Source organism: Antedon bifida, chromosome 3 (assembly GCF_963402885.1).
Source record: "Antedon bifida chromosome 3, ecAntBifi1.1, whole genome shotgun sequence".
Lineage (NCBI taxonomy): Eukaryota > Metazoa > Echinodermata > Crinoidea > Comatulida > Antedonidae > Antedon > Antedon bifida.
In genome coordinates this window covers 33,704,115-33,716,825 of record NC_136228.1, presented here as the reverse complement: position 1 = coordinate 33,716,825, position 12,711 = coordinate 33,704,115, and the positions used below count along the sequence as shown (strand labels likewise).

The 12,711-nt window shown below is 32.5% G+C and overlaps 2 protein-coding genes across 2 annotated transcripts in view; one reads left to right on the top strand and one right to left on the bottom strand.

Moving 5' to 3' along the window:
• The window catches only part of LOC144837981 (uncharacterized), a 213,204-nt gene that overhangs the window by 46,858 nt on the left and 153,635 nt on the right, over window positions 1–12,711 (top strand). The gene's annotated exons all lie outside the window — the stretch shown is intronic.
• On the bottom strand, window positions 3,423–10,644 carry LOC144837832 (cilia- and flagella-associated protein 206-like). Its single transcript, XM_078693107.1, has 15 exons — window positions 10,626–10,644; window positions 9,957–10,217; window positions 9,522–9,612; window positions 9,194–9,382; window positions 8,762–8,920; window positions 8,095–8,187; window positions 7,690–7,802; window positions 6,995–7,114; window positions 6,684–6,788; window positions 6,432–6,518; window positions 5,911–6,015; window positions 5,178–5,420; window positions 4,606–4,749; window positions 4,170–4,258; window positions 3,423–3,725 (listed from the first exon to the last, which is right to left on the bottom strand). Exons 2-15 carry the CDS (start codon window positions 10,146–10,148, stop codon window positions 3,584–3,586), a joined length of 1,872 nt encoding a protein of 623 aa, XP_078549233.1. The 5' UTR covers window positions 10,149–10,217; window positions 10,626–10,644; the 3' UTR covers window positions 3,423–3,583.

The following is a 12,711-nucleotide window of genomic DNA, read 5'->3' as shown; positions in this document are numbered from 1 at the left end:
TTTTGTCGAAAAATAAAATGGTCGGAAATTGGCTATTTTTTGAAAAAATCCCTTACTATAGTACAGGGATTTTTTCGAAAAATGGCCAAAATATCAAGTTTTTAAAATTCAATTATTATGCAATAATATTGCTTTATATGATCATATATTGCATTATCATCATCTTAAAGTGCCATAGAAGCCATTTTTGTCGAAAAATAAAATGGTCGGAAATTGGCTATTTTTTGAAAAAATCCCTTACTATAGTACAGGGATTTTTTCGAAATATGGCCAAAATATCAAATTTTTAAAATTCAATTATTATACAATAATATTGTTTTATATGATCATATATTGCGTTATCATCATCTTAAAGTGCCATAGAAGCCATTTTTGTCGAAAAATAAAATGATCGGAAATTGGCCATTTTTTGAAAAAATCCCTTACTATAGTACAGGGATTTTTTCGAAAAATGGCCAAAATATCATGTTTTTAAAATTCAATTATTATGCAATAATATTGCTTTATATGATCATATATTGAGTTATCATCATCTTAAAGTGCCATAGAAGCCATTTTTGTCGAAAAATAAAATGGTCGGAAATTGGCTATTTTTTAAAAAAATCCCTTACTATAGTACAGGGATTTTTTCGAAAAATGGCCAAAATATCAAGTTTTTAAAATTCAATTATTATGCAATAATATTGCTTTATATGATCATATATTGCTTTATCATCATCTTAAAGTGCCATAGAAGCCATTTTTGTCGAAAAATAAAATGGTCGAAAATTGGCTATTTTTTGAAAAAATCCCTTACTATAGTACAGGGATTTTTTCGTAAAATGGCCAAATTATCAAGTTTTTAAAATTCAATTATTATGCAATAATATTGCTTTATATGAACATATATTGCTTTATCATCATCTTAAAGTGCCATAGAAGCCATTTTTGTCGAAAAATAAAATGATCGGAATTTGGCTATTTTTTGAAAAAATTCCTTACTATAGTACAGGGATTTTTTCGAAAAATGGCCAAAATATCATGTTTTTAAAATTCAATTATTATGCAATAATATTGCTTTATATGATCATATATTGAGTTATCATCATCTTAAAGTGCCATAGAAGCCATTTTTGTCGAAAAATAAAATGGTCGGAAATTGGCTATTTTTTGAAAAAAATCCCTTACTATAGTACAGGGATTTTTTCGAAAAATGGCCAAAATATCAAGTTTTTAAAATTCAATTATTATGCAATAATATTGCTTTATATGATCATATATTGAGTTGTCATCATCTTAAAGTGCCATAGAAGCCATTTTTGTCGAAAAATAAAATGGTCGGAAATTGGCTATTTTTTGAAAAAATCCCTTACTATAGTACAGGGATTTTTTCGAAAAATGGCCAAAATATCAAGTTTTTAAAATTCAATTATTATGCAATAATATTGCTTTATATGATCATATATTGCATTATCATCATCTTAAAGTGCCATAGAAGCCATTTTTGTCGAAAAATAAAATGGTCGGAAATTGGCTATTTTTTGAAAAAATCCCTTACTATAGTACAGGGATTTTTTCGAAAAATGGGCAAAATATCAAGTTTTTAAAATTCAATTATTATGCAATAATATTGCTTTATATGATCATATATTGCGTTATCATCATCTTAAAGTGCCATAGAAGCCATTTTTGTCGAAAAATAAAATGGTCGAAAATTGGCTATTTTTTGAAAAAATCCCTTACTATAGTACAGGGATTTTTTCGAAAAATGGCCAAAATATCAAATTTTTAAAATTCAATTATTATACAATAATATTGTTTTATATGATCATATATTGCGTTATCATCATCTTAAAGTGCCATAGAAGCCATTTTTGTCGAAAAATAAAATGATCGGAATTTGGCTATTTTTTGAAAAAATCCCTTACTATAGTACAGGGATTTTTTCGAAAAATGGCCAAAATATCATGTTTTTAAAATTCAATTATTATGCAATAATATTGCTTTATATGATCATATATTGCGTTATCATCATCTTAAAGTGCCATAGAAGTCATTTTTGTCGAAAAATAAAATGATCGAAAATTGGCTATTTTTTGAAAAAATCCCTTACTATAGTACAGGGATTTTTTCGTAAAATGGCCAAATTATCAAGTTTTTAAAATTCAATTATTATGCAATAATATTGCTTTATATGATCATATATTGCTTTATCATCATCTTAAAGTGCCATAGAAGCTATTTTTGTCGAAAAATAAAATGGTCAAAAATTGGCTATTTTTGGAAAAAATCCCTTACTATAGTACAGGGATTTTTTCGAAAAATGGCCAAAATATCATGTTTTTAAAATTCAATTATTATGCAATAATATTGCTTTATATGAACATATATTGCGTTATCATCATCTTAAAGTGCCATAGAAGCCATTTTTGTCGAAAAATAAAATGGTCGGAAATTTTCTATTTTTTTAAAAAATCCCTTACTATAGTTTTCGAAAAATGGCCAAAATATCAAGTTTTTAAAATTCAATTATTATGCAATAATATTGCTTTATATGATCACATATTGCGTTATCATCATCTTAAAGTGCCATAGAAGCCATTTTTGTCGAAAAATAAAATGGTCGAAAATTGGCTTATACTACCACTATAAGATGATAATAAAGCAATATATGATCATATACAGCAATATTATCGGATGTTTTAAAAACTTGATATTTTGGCCATTTTTCGAAAAAATGCCAATTGTCGACCCTTTTATTTTTCCGACATAACTGGTTACTATATCATAATGTGACATGCACAGAATCACATAATACCAACATATGATAAAGACTCATTCAAGGAGGATTCACTTCGATTAGATTCACTCAAGAAGGACTGAAACATTTTGATTAGATTCACTCAAGAGGACTGAAACATACTGATTAGATTCACTCTTGAAGGACTGAAACATACTGATTAGATTCACTCTTGAAGGACTGGAACATTTTGATTAGATTCATTCAAGAGGACTGAAATATACTGATTAGATTCACTCTTGAAGGACTGAAACATACTGATTAGATTCACTCTTGAAGGACTGAAACATACTGATTAGATTCACTCAAGAAGGACTGAAACATACTGATTAGATTCACTCTTGAAGGACTGGAACATTTTGATTAGATTCACTCTTGAAGAAAGACTGGATCATTTTGATTAGATTCACTCAAGAGGACTGAAACATACTGATTAGATTCACTCTTGAAGGACTGAAACATACTGATTAAATTCACTCAAGAAGGACTGAAACATTTTGATTAGATTCACTCAAGAGGACTGAAAGATTTTGATTAGATTCACTCAAGAGGACTGAAACATTTTGATTAGATTTACTCAAGAGGACTGAAACATTTTGATTAGATTCACTCAAGAGGACTGAAACATTTTGATTAGATTCACTCAATATCAATGACGTTTTATTTCTATTTCCAAAACAAAAAACCTTTGTACTTTTACAGAACAATAATTGAATTTATTATTATAGACTCACTCTTTATTTACAATTTCGTTTCAATTTTCTTGCAGATTTAAACCATAAATTAAAAGAACATAAAGACATACTAAGTTTGGTCTACATCTTGAGTAAGATCAACTTTTGTCATGACGGTGGTCTTACGCATTCCTCCACGGATGCCAGCCAGGAATGTCTGTGGACGTGGTACATTCGTGCCTGTACTTTGTAGTGTCTGTGTCTCAGACTCCCTGCAATAAGAATAGAACATAATTAGTAGTTATATCTCACATACTCTATCTCATATCTATTGCAATTATTCTACGTCAATGGGAGCGATATAGTATAATGGCATGGGTTCGAGACCTTGCTGTGGCATTTTAATTTTATCCTAAAGCTCTGTCTACATTAGTGATATGCCCAAATATAGTAGTGATATGATGTCATCGTGTCAATATATGGGCACATCACATTTTTTTTGTCACATAAAGTTTGATAGTGTAGACAGAGCTTTAGGCAAGATGGTTTACTTTCATTGCCTGACAAGATGTTGATGCATGTGTACAAAAAAGAATCATTTGAAAAGAGTAGGGACATGATTATCATTGGTTCATGAGAAAGTGTCCTCTTAATGGGCATGTCCCCTGAATGGGTGTGTCCTAAAGGAGAGGTTCAAATTCAAAATAGTAACATACTTTGGTAGGTAGACTTGTGTTACGTTGTCTCTTCTCAGGTTGCTTAGGTTTGTCTGTGCAGAGTGTGTCACCTTATTTCGCAGGTTGGCCTGTAAAAACAATGTGAAATCATTTTTATAAGATGAAATATCTATTCCAAATGTTTGTATTGGTCTTTAATGATAAAAATTTAATTTTTGGGTGAACTATTGATGGCAGATAGGAAGTGGAATGGAATCTAGTTATATAAGTTTGGGTATGTCCTGGACTAAGTAAGTAACTATTGATGGCAGATAGGAAGTGGAATGGAATCTAGTCATATAAGTTTGGGTATGTCCTGGACTAAGTAAGTAACTATTGATGGCAGATAGGAAGTGGAATGGAATCTAGTCATATAAGTTTGGGTATGTCCTGGACTAAGTAAGTAACTATTGATGGCAAACAAAACAAAACTGACCAGTTTGATGGCTTTCCTCCGCAGTTCCCACTCATTCCATTCGTAAGATTTGACAATGTTTGACTCTATCGGGTGCACTTCAGTCTGGATTCCAGCATCACATTTAGTAATTGGTTTCTCGATCATTTTGCCTTGGTCTCTCCCCTATCATTGCAAGCATTATTAAAGAATTAATTGTAGTTTCTACCAAAATTTCAGAAAGAAAATAAAGGCATGTATTCTCATATCCACCAAAATTGTGTCGAGATAGAAAATCCCAATGTCCATACATGTGCACAATGAATTAACATGCAGAGCTCGATCCTAATTGTAGTAAGGTTGTAGCTTGGTGGTTAACGTGCTTGCCTTCCAATCCCAAGGTCCAGTGTTCAATCCTGGCGCCAGGTAACTCACAACTCTTTCAACTCAACTCCCTAAGCCTCAAATGAGATTTAGTTTATAAGCACGATAAATTATAAAATAGTTTATCTATCCAGTAATTGATGAGTTACTCGCTGTTGGATGCGTATGAAATTAAAAAAACAAATAATAATAAAAGTCAAAAGCTTCAACTCAAAAAACAAATATTTTACCTGTGAATATGGTGTAATAGTCGCAAACTGAGCATGTAATTCCAGAAGCTGAATCAACTCTGGTGACTTCTTAGCGCATTCTGCGACCATTATGATGTAGGAATCCGGATCAGAGGCAAACTCGTACGCAGCTTGTTTCGATGAAAACACGTAGTGACGATTCTGGTAGCGCATCACTCCAATATCAGGGTTACCTGGAATCAGAAGGATGTTTTGTTGCACCAACGTCCAGCCGCAATATCCCTACAAAATAAATGTTCTGTTTTTACACGTCTAGCAGTAACAACATCAATTGCAAAAAAACATACAAAAAGGAGGAGAGAAGATGATTGTATGTTAACAGTATTGTTTTGATAAAGCATACAATTAAACTTATATTAACAAATTAATACACCCAATGTACTTTGCATTTAAGCTATTCCTGCCCAGCATTTTTCACTCTTTTATGTTGTACTGTATGTTATTGTCAGTGGCGTAATGCAGAGGCCTGAGGTTTAGGAATTCTAAGTGCCCTCCAACGCTGGAAGCCTCAGGCATTTTTAGCCTTTTTCGACATATTTTAATGCCTTTTTTTTCTTCTAGGCACTGCTCGGAGCTCCCATAAGCTCCAGGGCCCCTGGGTTTAGCCAGTGAGCGCTCATAGCCGTTATGCCACTGGTTATGTATTGTTATTATGCTGGTTGAAATAATAAACAAAAAAAACTATTTTTGTTTATAGGAATTTGAATACTACCTTGTATTGTAATACCAAACGTTCAAAGTTCTTGGTAGTCTCTGGAAACAACCACTCTACATTGTTCAGGTCGGATGGCTTCACACGATTGTCAGCACCTCCAGACTAACAAACAACAAAGATTAATTAGGAACCACTAATCTTTACATTTGTTACATCACAACAATAAACAGAAAGAAAGAACGAGTGCAATAGGCTTTGAACCTGTTCACTAGCATTATCAGTTGTAAAATATAATACAGTAAATAGCCCTATTAAGGGGAAACCTTTGAGTCATAAAGTGTCCCCTTAATATAAAACATATATTGCTCTTTCACAGGAAAGTCTTCCATTAATATGGATCGTATAAGCCTCCTACTAAATTTAGTTTAGAAAGTAAAGTATTGATTTGTCTCCTTGTACGGAAATTGGCTTGTATTGTGTAATTGACGAGTGGTGTACTCGCTAAACTTAAAATCAAGTTAGCCAAGATTATCGAAAAACATATTACACCTAACTGATGATTACTAAAGCCATCTTACCATTTTCACCCTGTCTTCATCTGTTAAAACTTGAATTTCATTGAGAGATTGATCAAGTATTTCATCATTAAACACTTCTCGATGACCCTATTTGGATTAGAAGTTGTTGATTTTTTGCATAAATTACTGATATGTTGAAAAATTGTAAGAAATCAGAGCCATGATTAATATAAAATTTATACAGAAAAGTTAATATTATTAATAAATATTTCAAACGTATAGTACAGCGAATGTTTCTATGCATGAGTTTACCTTGGTAAAAGGTTCAAGACTAGCCAATATGTTACTGAGCACGCTCAGTAATACCATCTCATCTTGAAAACAACTCCATAAGTGAGATAGATTGATGAACTGAGGCTGAAATAAAAAAAATATCATATTTTTTTATATGACACAGGCCAGATAATACACTTTTCTTTCAGCTGAAATGGACATAACACAGCCTTATGCAGTATTTATTGGGTGTGTGAAACTTTGGCATTTGGAACCATAAATGCTGTTAATCTGGGTTACCATCATTTCATCATTTCATCATTGCCATTATTTGCCATCATGTGACTTACATAGACTTGTGCTGTGGGTACTGCTGTTTTGGACTGGACAGTAGCTTGGAGGTGTTCCATTCTAGATGCTAGCTGGGATTCAAACATCTCAACCTGCTGAGCACAACTTATTACATCATTCTAAGAAAAAGAAATCAGTGTGAACTTCATTGTTAATAAAACTCGCATATGTAAATAATTAGCTATTCCAGGTGATGCTAATGTTATGTTAATTTTTAGAAATTATCTCTTCTGTTTGACAATCAAGAAATGTTTATTTGTGCATATTGTGTGTATGTTTTTTCATGCACCACTGTTGTAAAGGGGAAGATTCAAATACAGAATATATTACTTATGCTCATCACTTCCTGCTAGTGAGCATTCTTGTAAATGCTAAGTTAGAATTTTATTTGACAAGCATTAGACTACAGTCAACCAATACCTTTGGGCTGGCCAAATACTGTATGTCTGTTTTTCTCAAAGTCTGGTATTCAGAATGTGTTTTTAACGGTACAAAAAAGAAGAAAAGTTTTGGAAGAGAATTTCTGGTATTGGTAGAGTAGACCAAATTAGCTATTTTTTTCATCCATTCCTGCTTGGGATAAATTCTGCCAATGTTTAGAACAAAACTATTACTACTATGACTATTATTAAATGTTATCTATTGTTGAAACACCTGTGACATTATGTAAATATAAATGAATTCCAGGACTTACTAGGATAATCCTAAGGAATGCTTCATGTTGCCTAGCATTGATCATGGATTCTCGCAGAAGCTGCAACGACGGGCCATCTTGCATCTCATTGGCCATCATGTGCTCAATCAGGGCTGCAAGACGAACAATTTTTATCAAATCAATACTATAAATTAGATCACATTGTTGTGGATTGTCTTTCCTCTTTCAAATTTATTGGGATACATAATACAACAGTCACTAACTTCATTCATAGCTTCTGAAGCTACAAGATATTTCAAATACAATTTTCAGTTACAGGCAAGAATAATACTAAAATGTCAAAAACCCAAAGATACAGCAAATGTAATAATATGGTCATTAAACAAATTGTAAAAAACAGCAGTGAAATGTGCTGTCATCATTGTTAACAAGTAGCAGACTTACCAGTGTACTTAAAAGCAGTTTGGCATGTTCTTTGTGTGGCTGCGTCTACATTCTGTGTCGTTGCTGGTATAGCCTCATTTAATATTGCAGGCACTATTGAGGAGAAAACAACAAGGAATTGTTTCGGTCAAAAACAACATTGCATTAAAATATGAATTCATAGACATACATACCCTATACAATAAAACACAGTATGCGGTTGTTAGTATCTTTGTATCTATTTTTCATGATATTATATAATACTTAGCAGACAGCGTTTTAAGCTCGGCCTACATTATCAAATTGTATGTGACAAAAAAATGTGATGTGCCCATATATGGGCATGGTGATGACATACCACTACCATATTTAAGCATATCACTACCATATTTGGGCACATCACACATTTTTTGTCAAACTAGTTTGATAGTGTAATACAGTTTGTATAGTTTATATTTACATGTTTTATTTTTTTATACTATTTCATGCCATATTTTTAAAAATTGAATATAACATTGAATATAACATTGAATATAACATTGAATATAACATTGAATATAACATTGAACATAACATTGAATATAACATTGAATATAACATTGAATATAACATTGAACATAACATTGAATATAACATTGAATATAACATTGAATATAACATTGAATATAACATTGGTGAACAAACTTACAGTCATCTATTCCTTCCCCTCCTTTACTGCATTCTTTATTAAAAAGTCTGATGCCTGTTACGATGTTTGTTAGTTCCACTAGTTGGCGCTCTTTGTCACGCTTTGTCAATGACATGAATGTTCCAAGTTCAGTTTGAGGAAAGATGCTTTGCAGTGCCGCTGTAAGAAATAAAATAACTTAAAATGACTTTTTACCAGTTCAAATGCATACATGCATTCAAAAACCTTGTGAAATCATTGTATAGTTGGGGGCGCTATTTGTAACGATGCGATCCAATACTTTCAAACAGGTGTACTGTGATTGGTCAGTTAAATACCAGCACCAAGAAAAGAACAGGCCTCTTGCTGGTGTGTTTTTCTCAAAATTTCCTTCACACTGTTTGTTGTGTTTTCTGTTTGCATTTCCATCATAAAAAAAAGTTATATTTTTACCTGTAGCTTCTCTAACCACTGCTATATCAGTTGGTGAGCCAAGACCAGATCGCAGCAATACGGCAGACACAATCTTACGATACAAGCCTTCAAGCTCTTCCCTAGTTCTTGCACGGCTGTCTGTGATCTCCCGAATCACAGGCATCAATCGCTGTTCAAGAACACGCCGATGCTCTTCAAGAAAGTCTCCTAAAATTAAATAATTTGTAGATTTTATTATTTCATAATTTGTAAAAATGGGGTTAACCAACAAGCATAGGTGTTTTTCTTGACAGAAATGTAGATAAATAAATTGACAAATAAATAAAATAATTGACATTGTTGTTACCTCGTGTAGTGTAATTCATATCAAAGTAAACCTGCATCTTGACTGTATCCAGAGCTGGTGATCTTGTGTCAAGGAGTCTTTCAACACATATCTATAAATACACATTTAAAAGAGAGAAACAATTAGATCTAAAAAACGTAGGGAATGGCACTAATCATATTGTATTATGTTCAATTTTCACATAAATGACCAGTAGCAGTTGGTTCATTTTATTTATTTCATCAAACCAACAGCAACGAAAGTTGCTACTTAAAGGTAAAAACATGAATAAAATCATCATTTAGTTATGAATGCTTGGATAATTGGTGCACATAGAGATGAAATTATTATAGTAAATCAGAGTTATTTATAATATATATTTTTAATTAGACATGTGTAAAAAATGACACTGATTGTTCTAGATATTATTAACATGTCAGTTTTTGTTAATACTACCTTAATTAGCTTTTGGACATCATCTTTGGTTAGCGTCCTGTCAACATTAAACTCATTTGACGGGTCAAGTACGACCGCTTTGACCATGAATGCTACAAGTGTTTCTGAAACTGCTTGACCCTTACTCGCACATTCTTGAGCAATTTCACGTATTATGTTTTTGATGACACTTTCCGCCTGTGCACGGGACATTGTTCTCAAATATTTGTACTTTCGATTTCGATATCGTTTGCAATCTACAGTAGGCGCGCCTAGATAGAGCTGTGTCAATAAAACATTTCATATTGTTAATATTAATCATACTCCTGCACAAACTTCCTACATAGTCATAGATAGAGCTCTAGGCTACCTAGGCCCTTATGCCAGACCCGGGCGGGTTAGTAGCCTAGCTAGTGCGGTAAATCACTAGTAGGAGGCCTAGGCCTAGGCTAGAAAGGCCTCTACTAAGGTACTACTAGCCTAGCCTATTAGGGCCTATTAGGCCCTACTCTATCTAGGCCTATGCTAGCTAAAACTTTTAGGCCTAGCCTAGACTAACTAGCCTAAATAATAGTCTATTCTAATAATAAAATGTTAACTTATGTTTAGTTGTTTCGGTTTTTTACACAATACAAACACTGCAAGGAAAATAGCGATTTAATATGCCTAGCTGGGCTAGGCTAGACTTACGTGCCTAACTGATGGTGGTGAGACGCATTGTTGTTTATGTTTGCATGGTAACACACACGTAGGCCATAAGCAGTAAATTCTAACGTTTCATCTCGTTCCGATGTCATGGATCTACAATTTCTTTACATATTTAGAATAATAATTTTATAAATAACAACATATCAAAAGTTCTCCATAATCGTGTTAGACAATTTTGAGAAATTACTGTTTTATTTTGGTACTTTATTTGAATATACACCGCGTGAGTGATTTGGTCGGGCCGAACGTTACACGTTCAAATTATCCGCAACGTCAAAACTGTACCACGTGATCGTATTTCACCAATCATGCTCTGGTTACAGATGAGGGAATCCCCAAAACTCACACACGGCAACGTCACACGTGGACAAAAATATTCAATCATGAATGGAGTAACTAGACGTGGAAGAAAATTTGATTTCCCCACCGAACAAATGCTACTGTAAACGAAGAAATGATGCATCTTATGATCATCCTATTGTATTGAAATAGTCTCCTGCTCATATAGGAAATGGGATTTTTAGAATGTTACCAGTGTGCTATATTAATATTAGTACAGAAAGGCTAGCCTGGCTAGCTACGTCTAGGCTCTAGCCTAAAGGCTTAAGGTTGCACACTAGCCTAGGTCTGGAGGTGTATACTAGGCTACTCTCAAGATGGTATAGGCTAGGTAGGCCCAGCAACAGCACAGTACAGTTAGGCCTGCTACTAAACTATAACTAAATGGGCTATTATTAAGGTAAAACGGCGACAAACGGAATACAAAGACACAGGACAGGTGAGGATAGCATAATTTTAGTACATTTTGAGCAAACACAATAAATACACATTAAAATTAATATATTGTTATTTATTATTATTAATAATTACTGTTGTTTAATTCTGTTATTGTTTGAAATAATTAATTTGGTCTGGCCTACTAGTAAGCAGGCTTTCCCTATATACTGTACCTAGGCTATCCTATTTAGTATTATGCATTCATTCATCCTCGGACCAGGCCTAGTATTCATACATCAGCCCGGTATTATTTTTATTTATAAATGCTTCATTTTAATTTAAAATAATATATTTCATTTCAACTGTATCTTTTCAATTCAATTTATCTTCAATTTATGTCTAGGTTGTCTAGTGGAACAGAGGCACAAAAATGCTTAACATGTTCACTGATTCTGGTAAGTTTTGGATCCTTTTTTAATGTAGAGATGAGAAATGCCAAATGATTTATGTTTTGTTGTAATTATATACAATAGTAGTAAAATTAGTAATGAATGCAAGAAATAGCTGAAAAACATCCATTACTTAAAAAATGTTTTATATATCAGGTTGCATTGTCAATAAACACTATATAGTATTAGTAATGTAAAGTGTGTGGTAGAGTAAAGTTGAGAATGTTTTAACATTTCTGTGTATGGTTTACCACAAATCTGAACTAATTTTTAAATATAAAACCAAAAAGATTCATTGTAATTTAATAATATTCAGTTTAACTAAAATATTAAGTAATCGATATAAATTAGATAATCTATTCTTGATTATTTGTTACAGAAATGATACCAGCTTCAAAACAATTGTCATCATCTTGAATTTTTCATCAACTGGCTGAATGTAAAATACTTGCTGCAAATGTTGCTGAATCTCTGTTGATCACATTTTATTTCAACAGCACAATATGTAATTGTACCTACCTACCATGTAGTATGTACATACTGTATATGAAGGATATTCCACATAGTAATTATTACTAAATAGTTAAAATATATTTGCTATTTCCATTGTACACTGGCCATGCCGCACCTGAAATTGACAACTTTTCTAATTGACTACTAGTTATGCTGGTACAACGTATCTAGAGAAGAGTAGGATTATATACATTGTATATTGGGCAACATGTAGGGTTGTAAAAAAACACAAATCCAAAAGAAACAAAAACAAAAAATAAATGAAAATACATGTACCATGAGGTACATGTGTACACAAGGTATTTGTTTTTATATTGTGTGTATATATGTCCAGTTCATATCATTATCAACAATAATTCTCTCCACAAGAGTTACATTCATGTTATCAT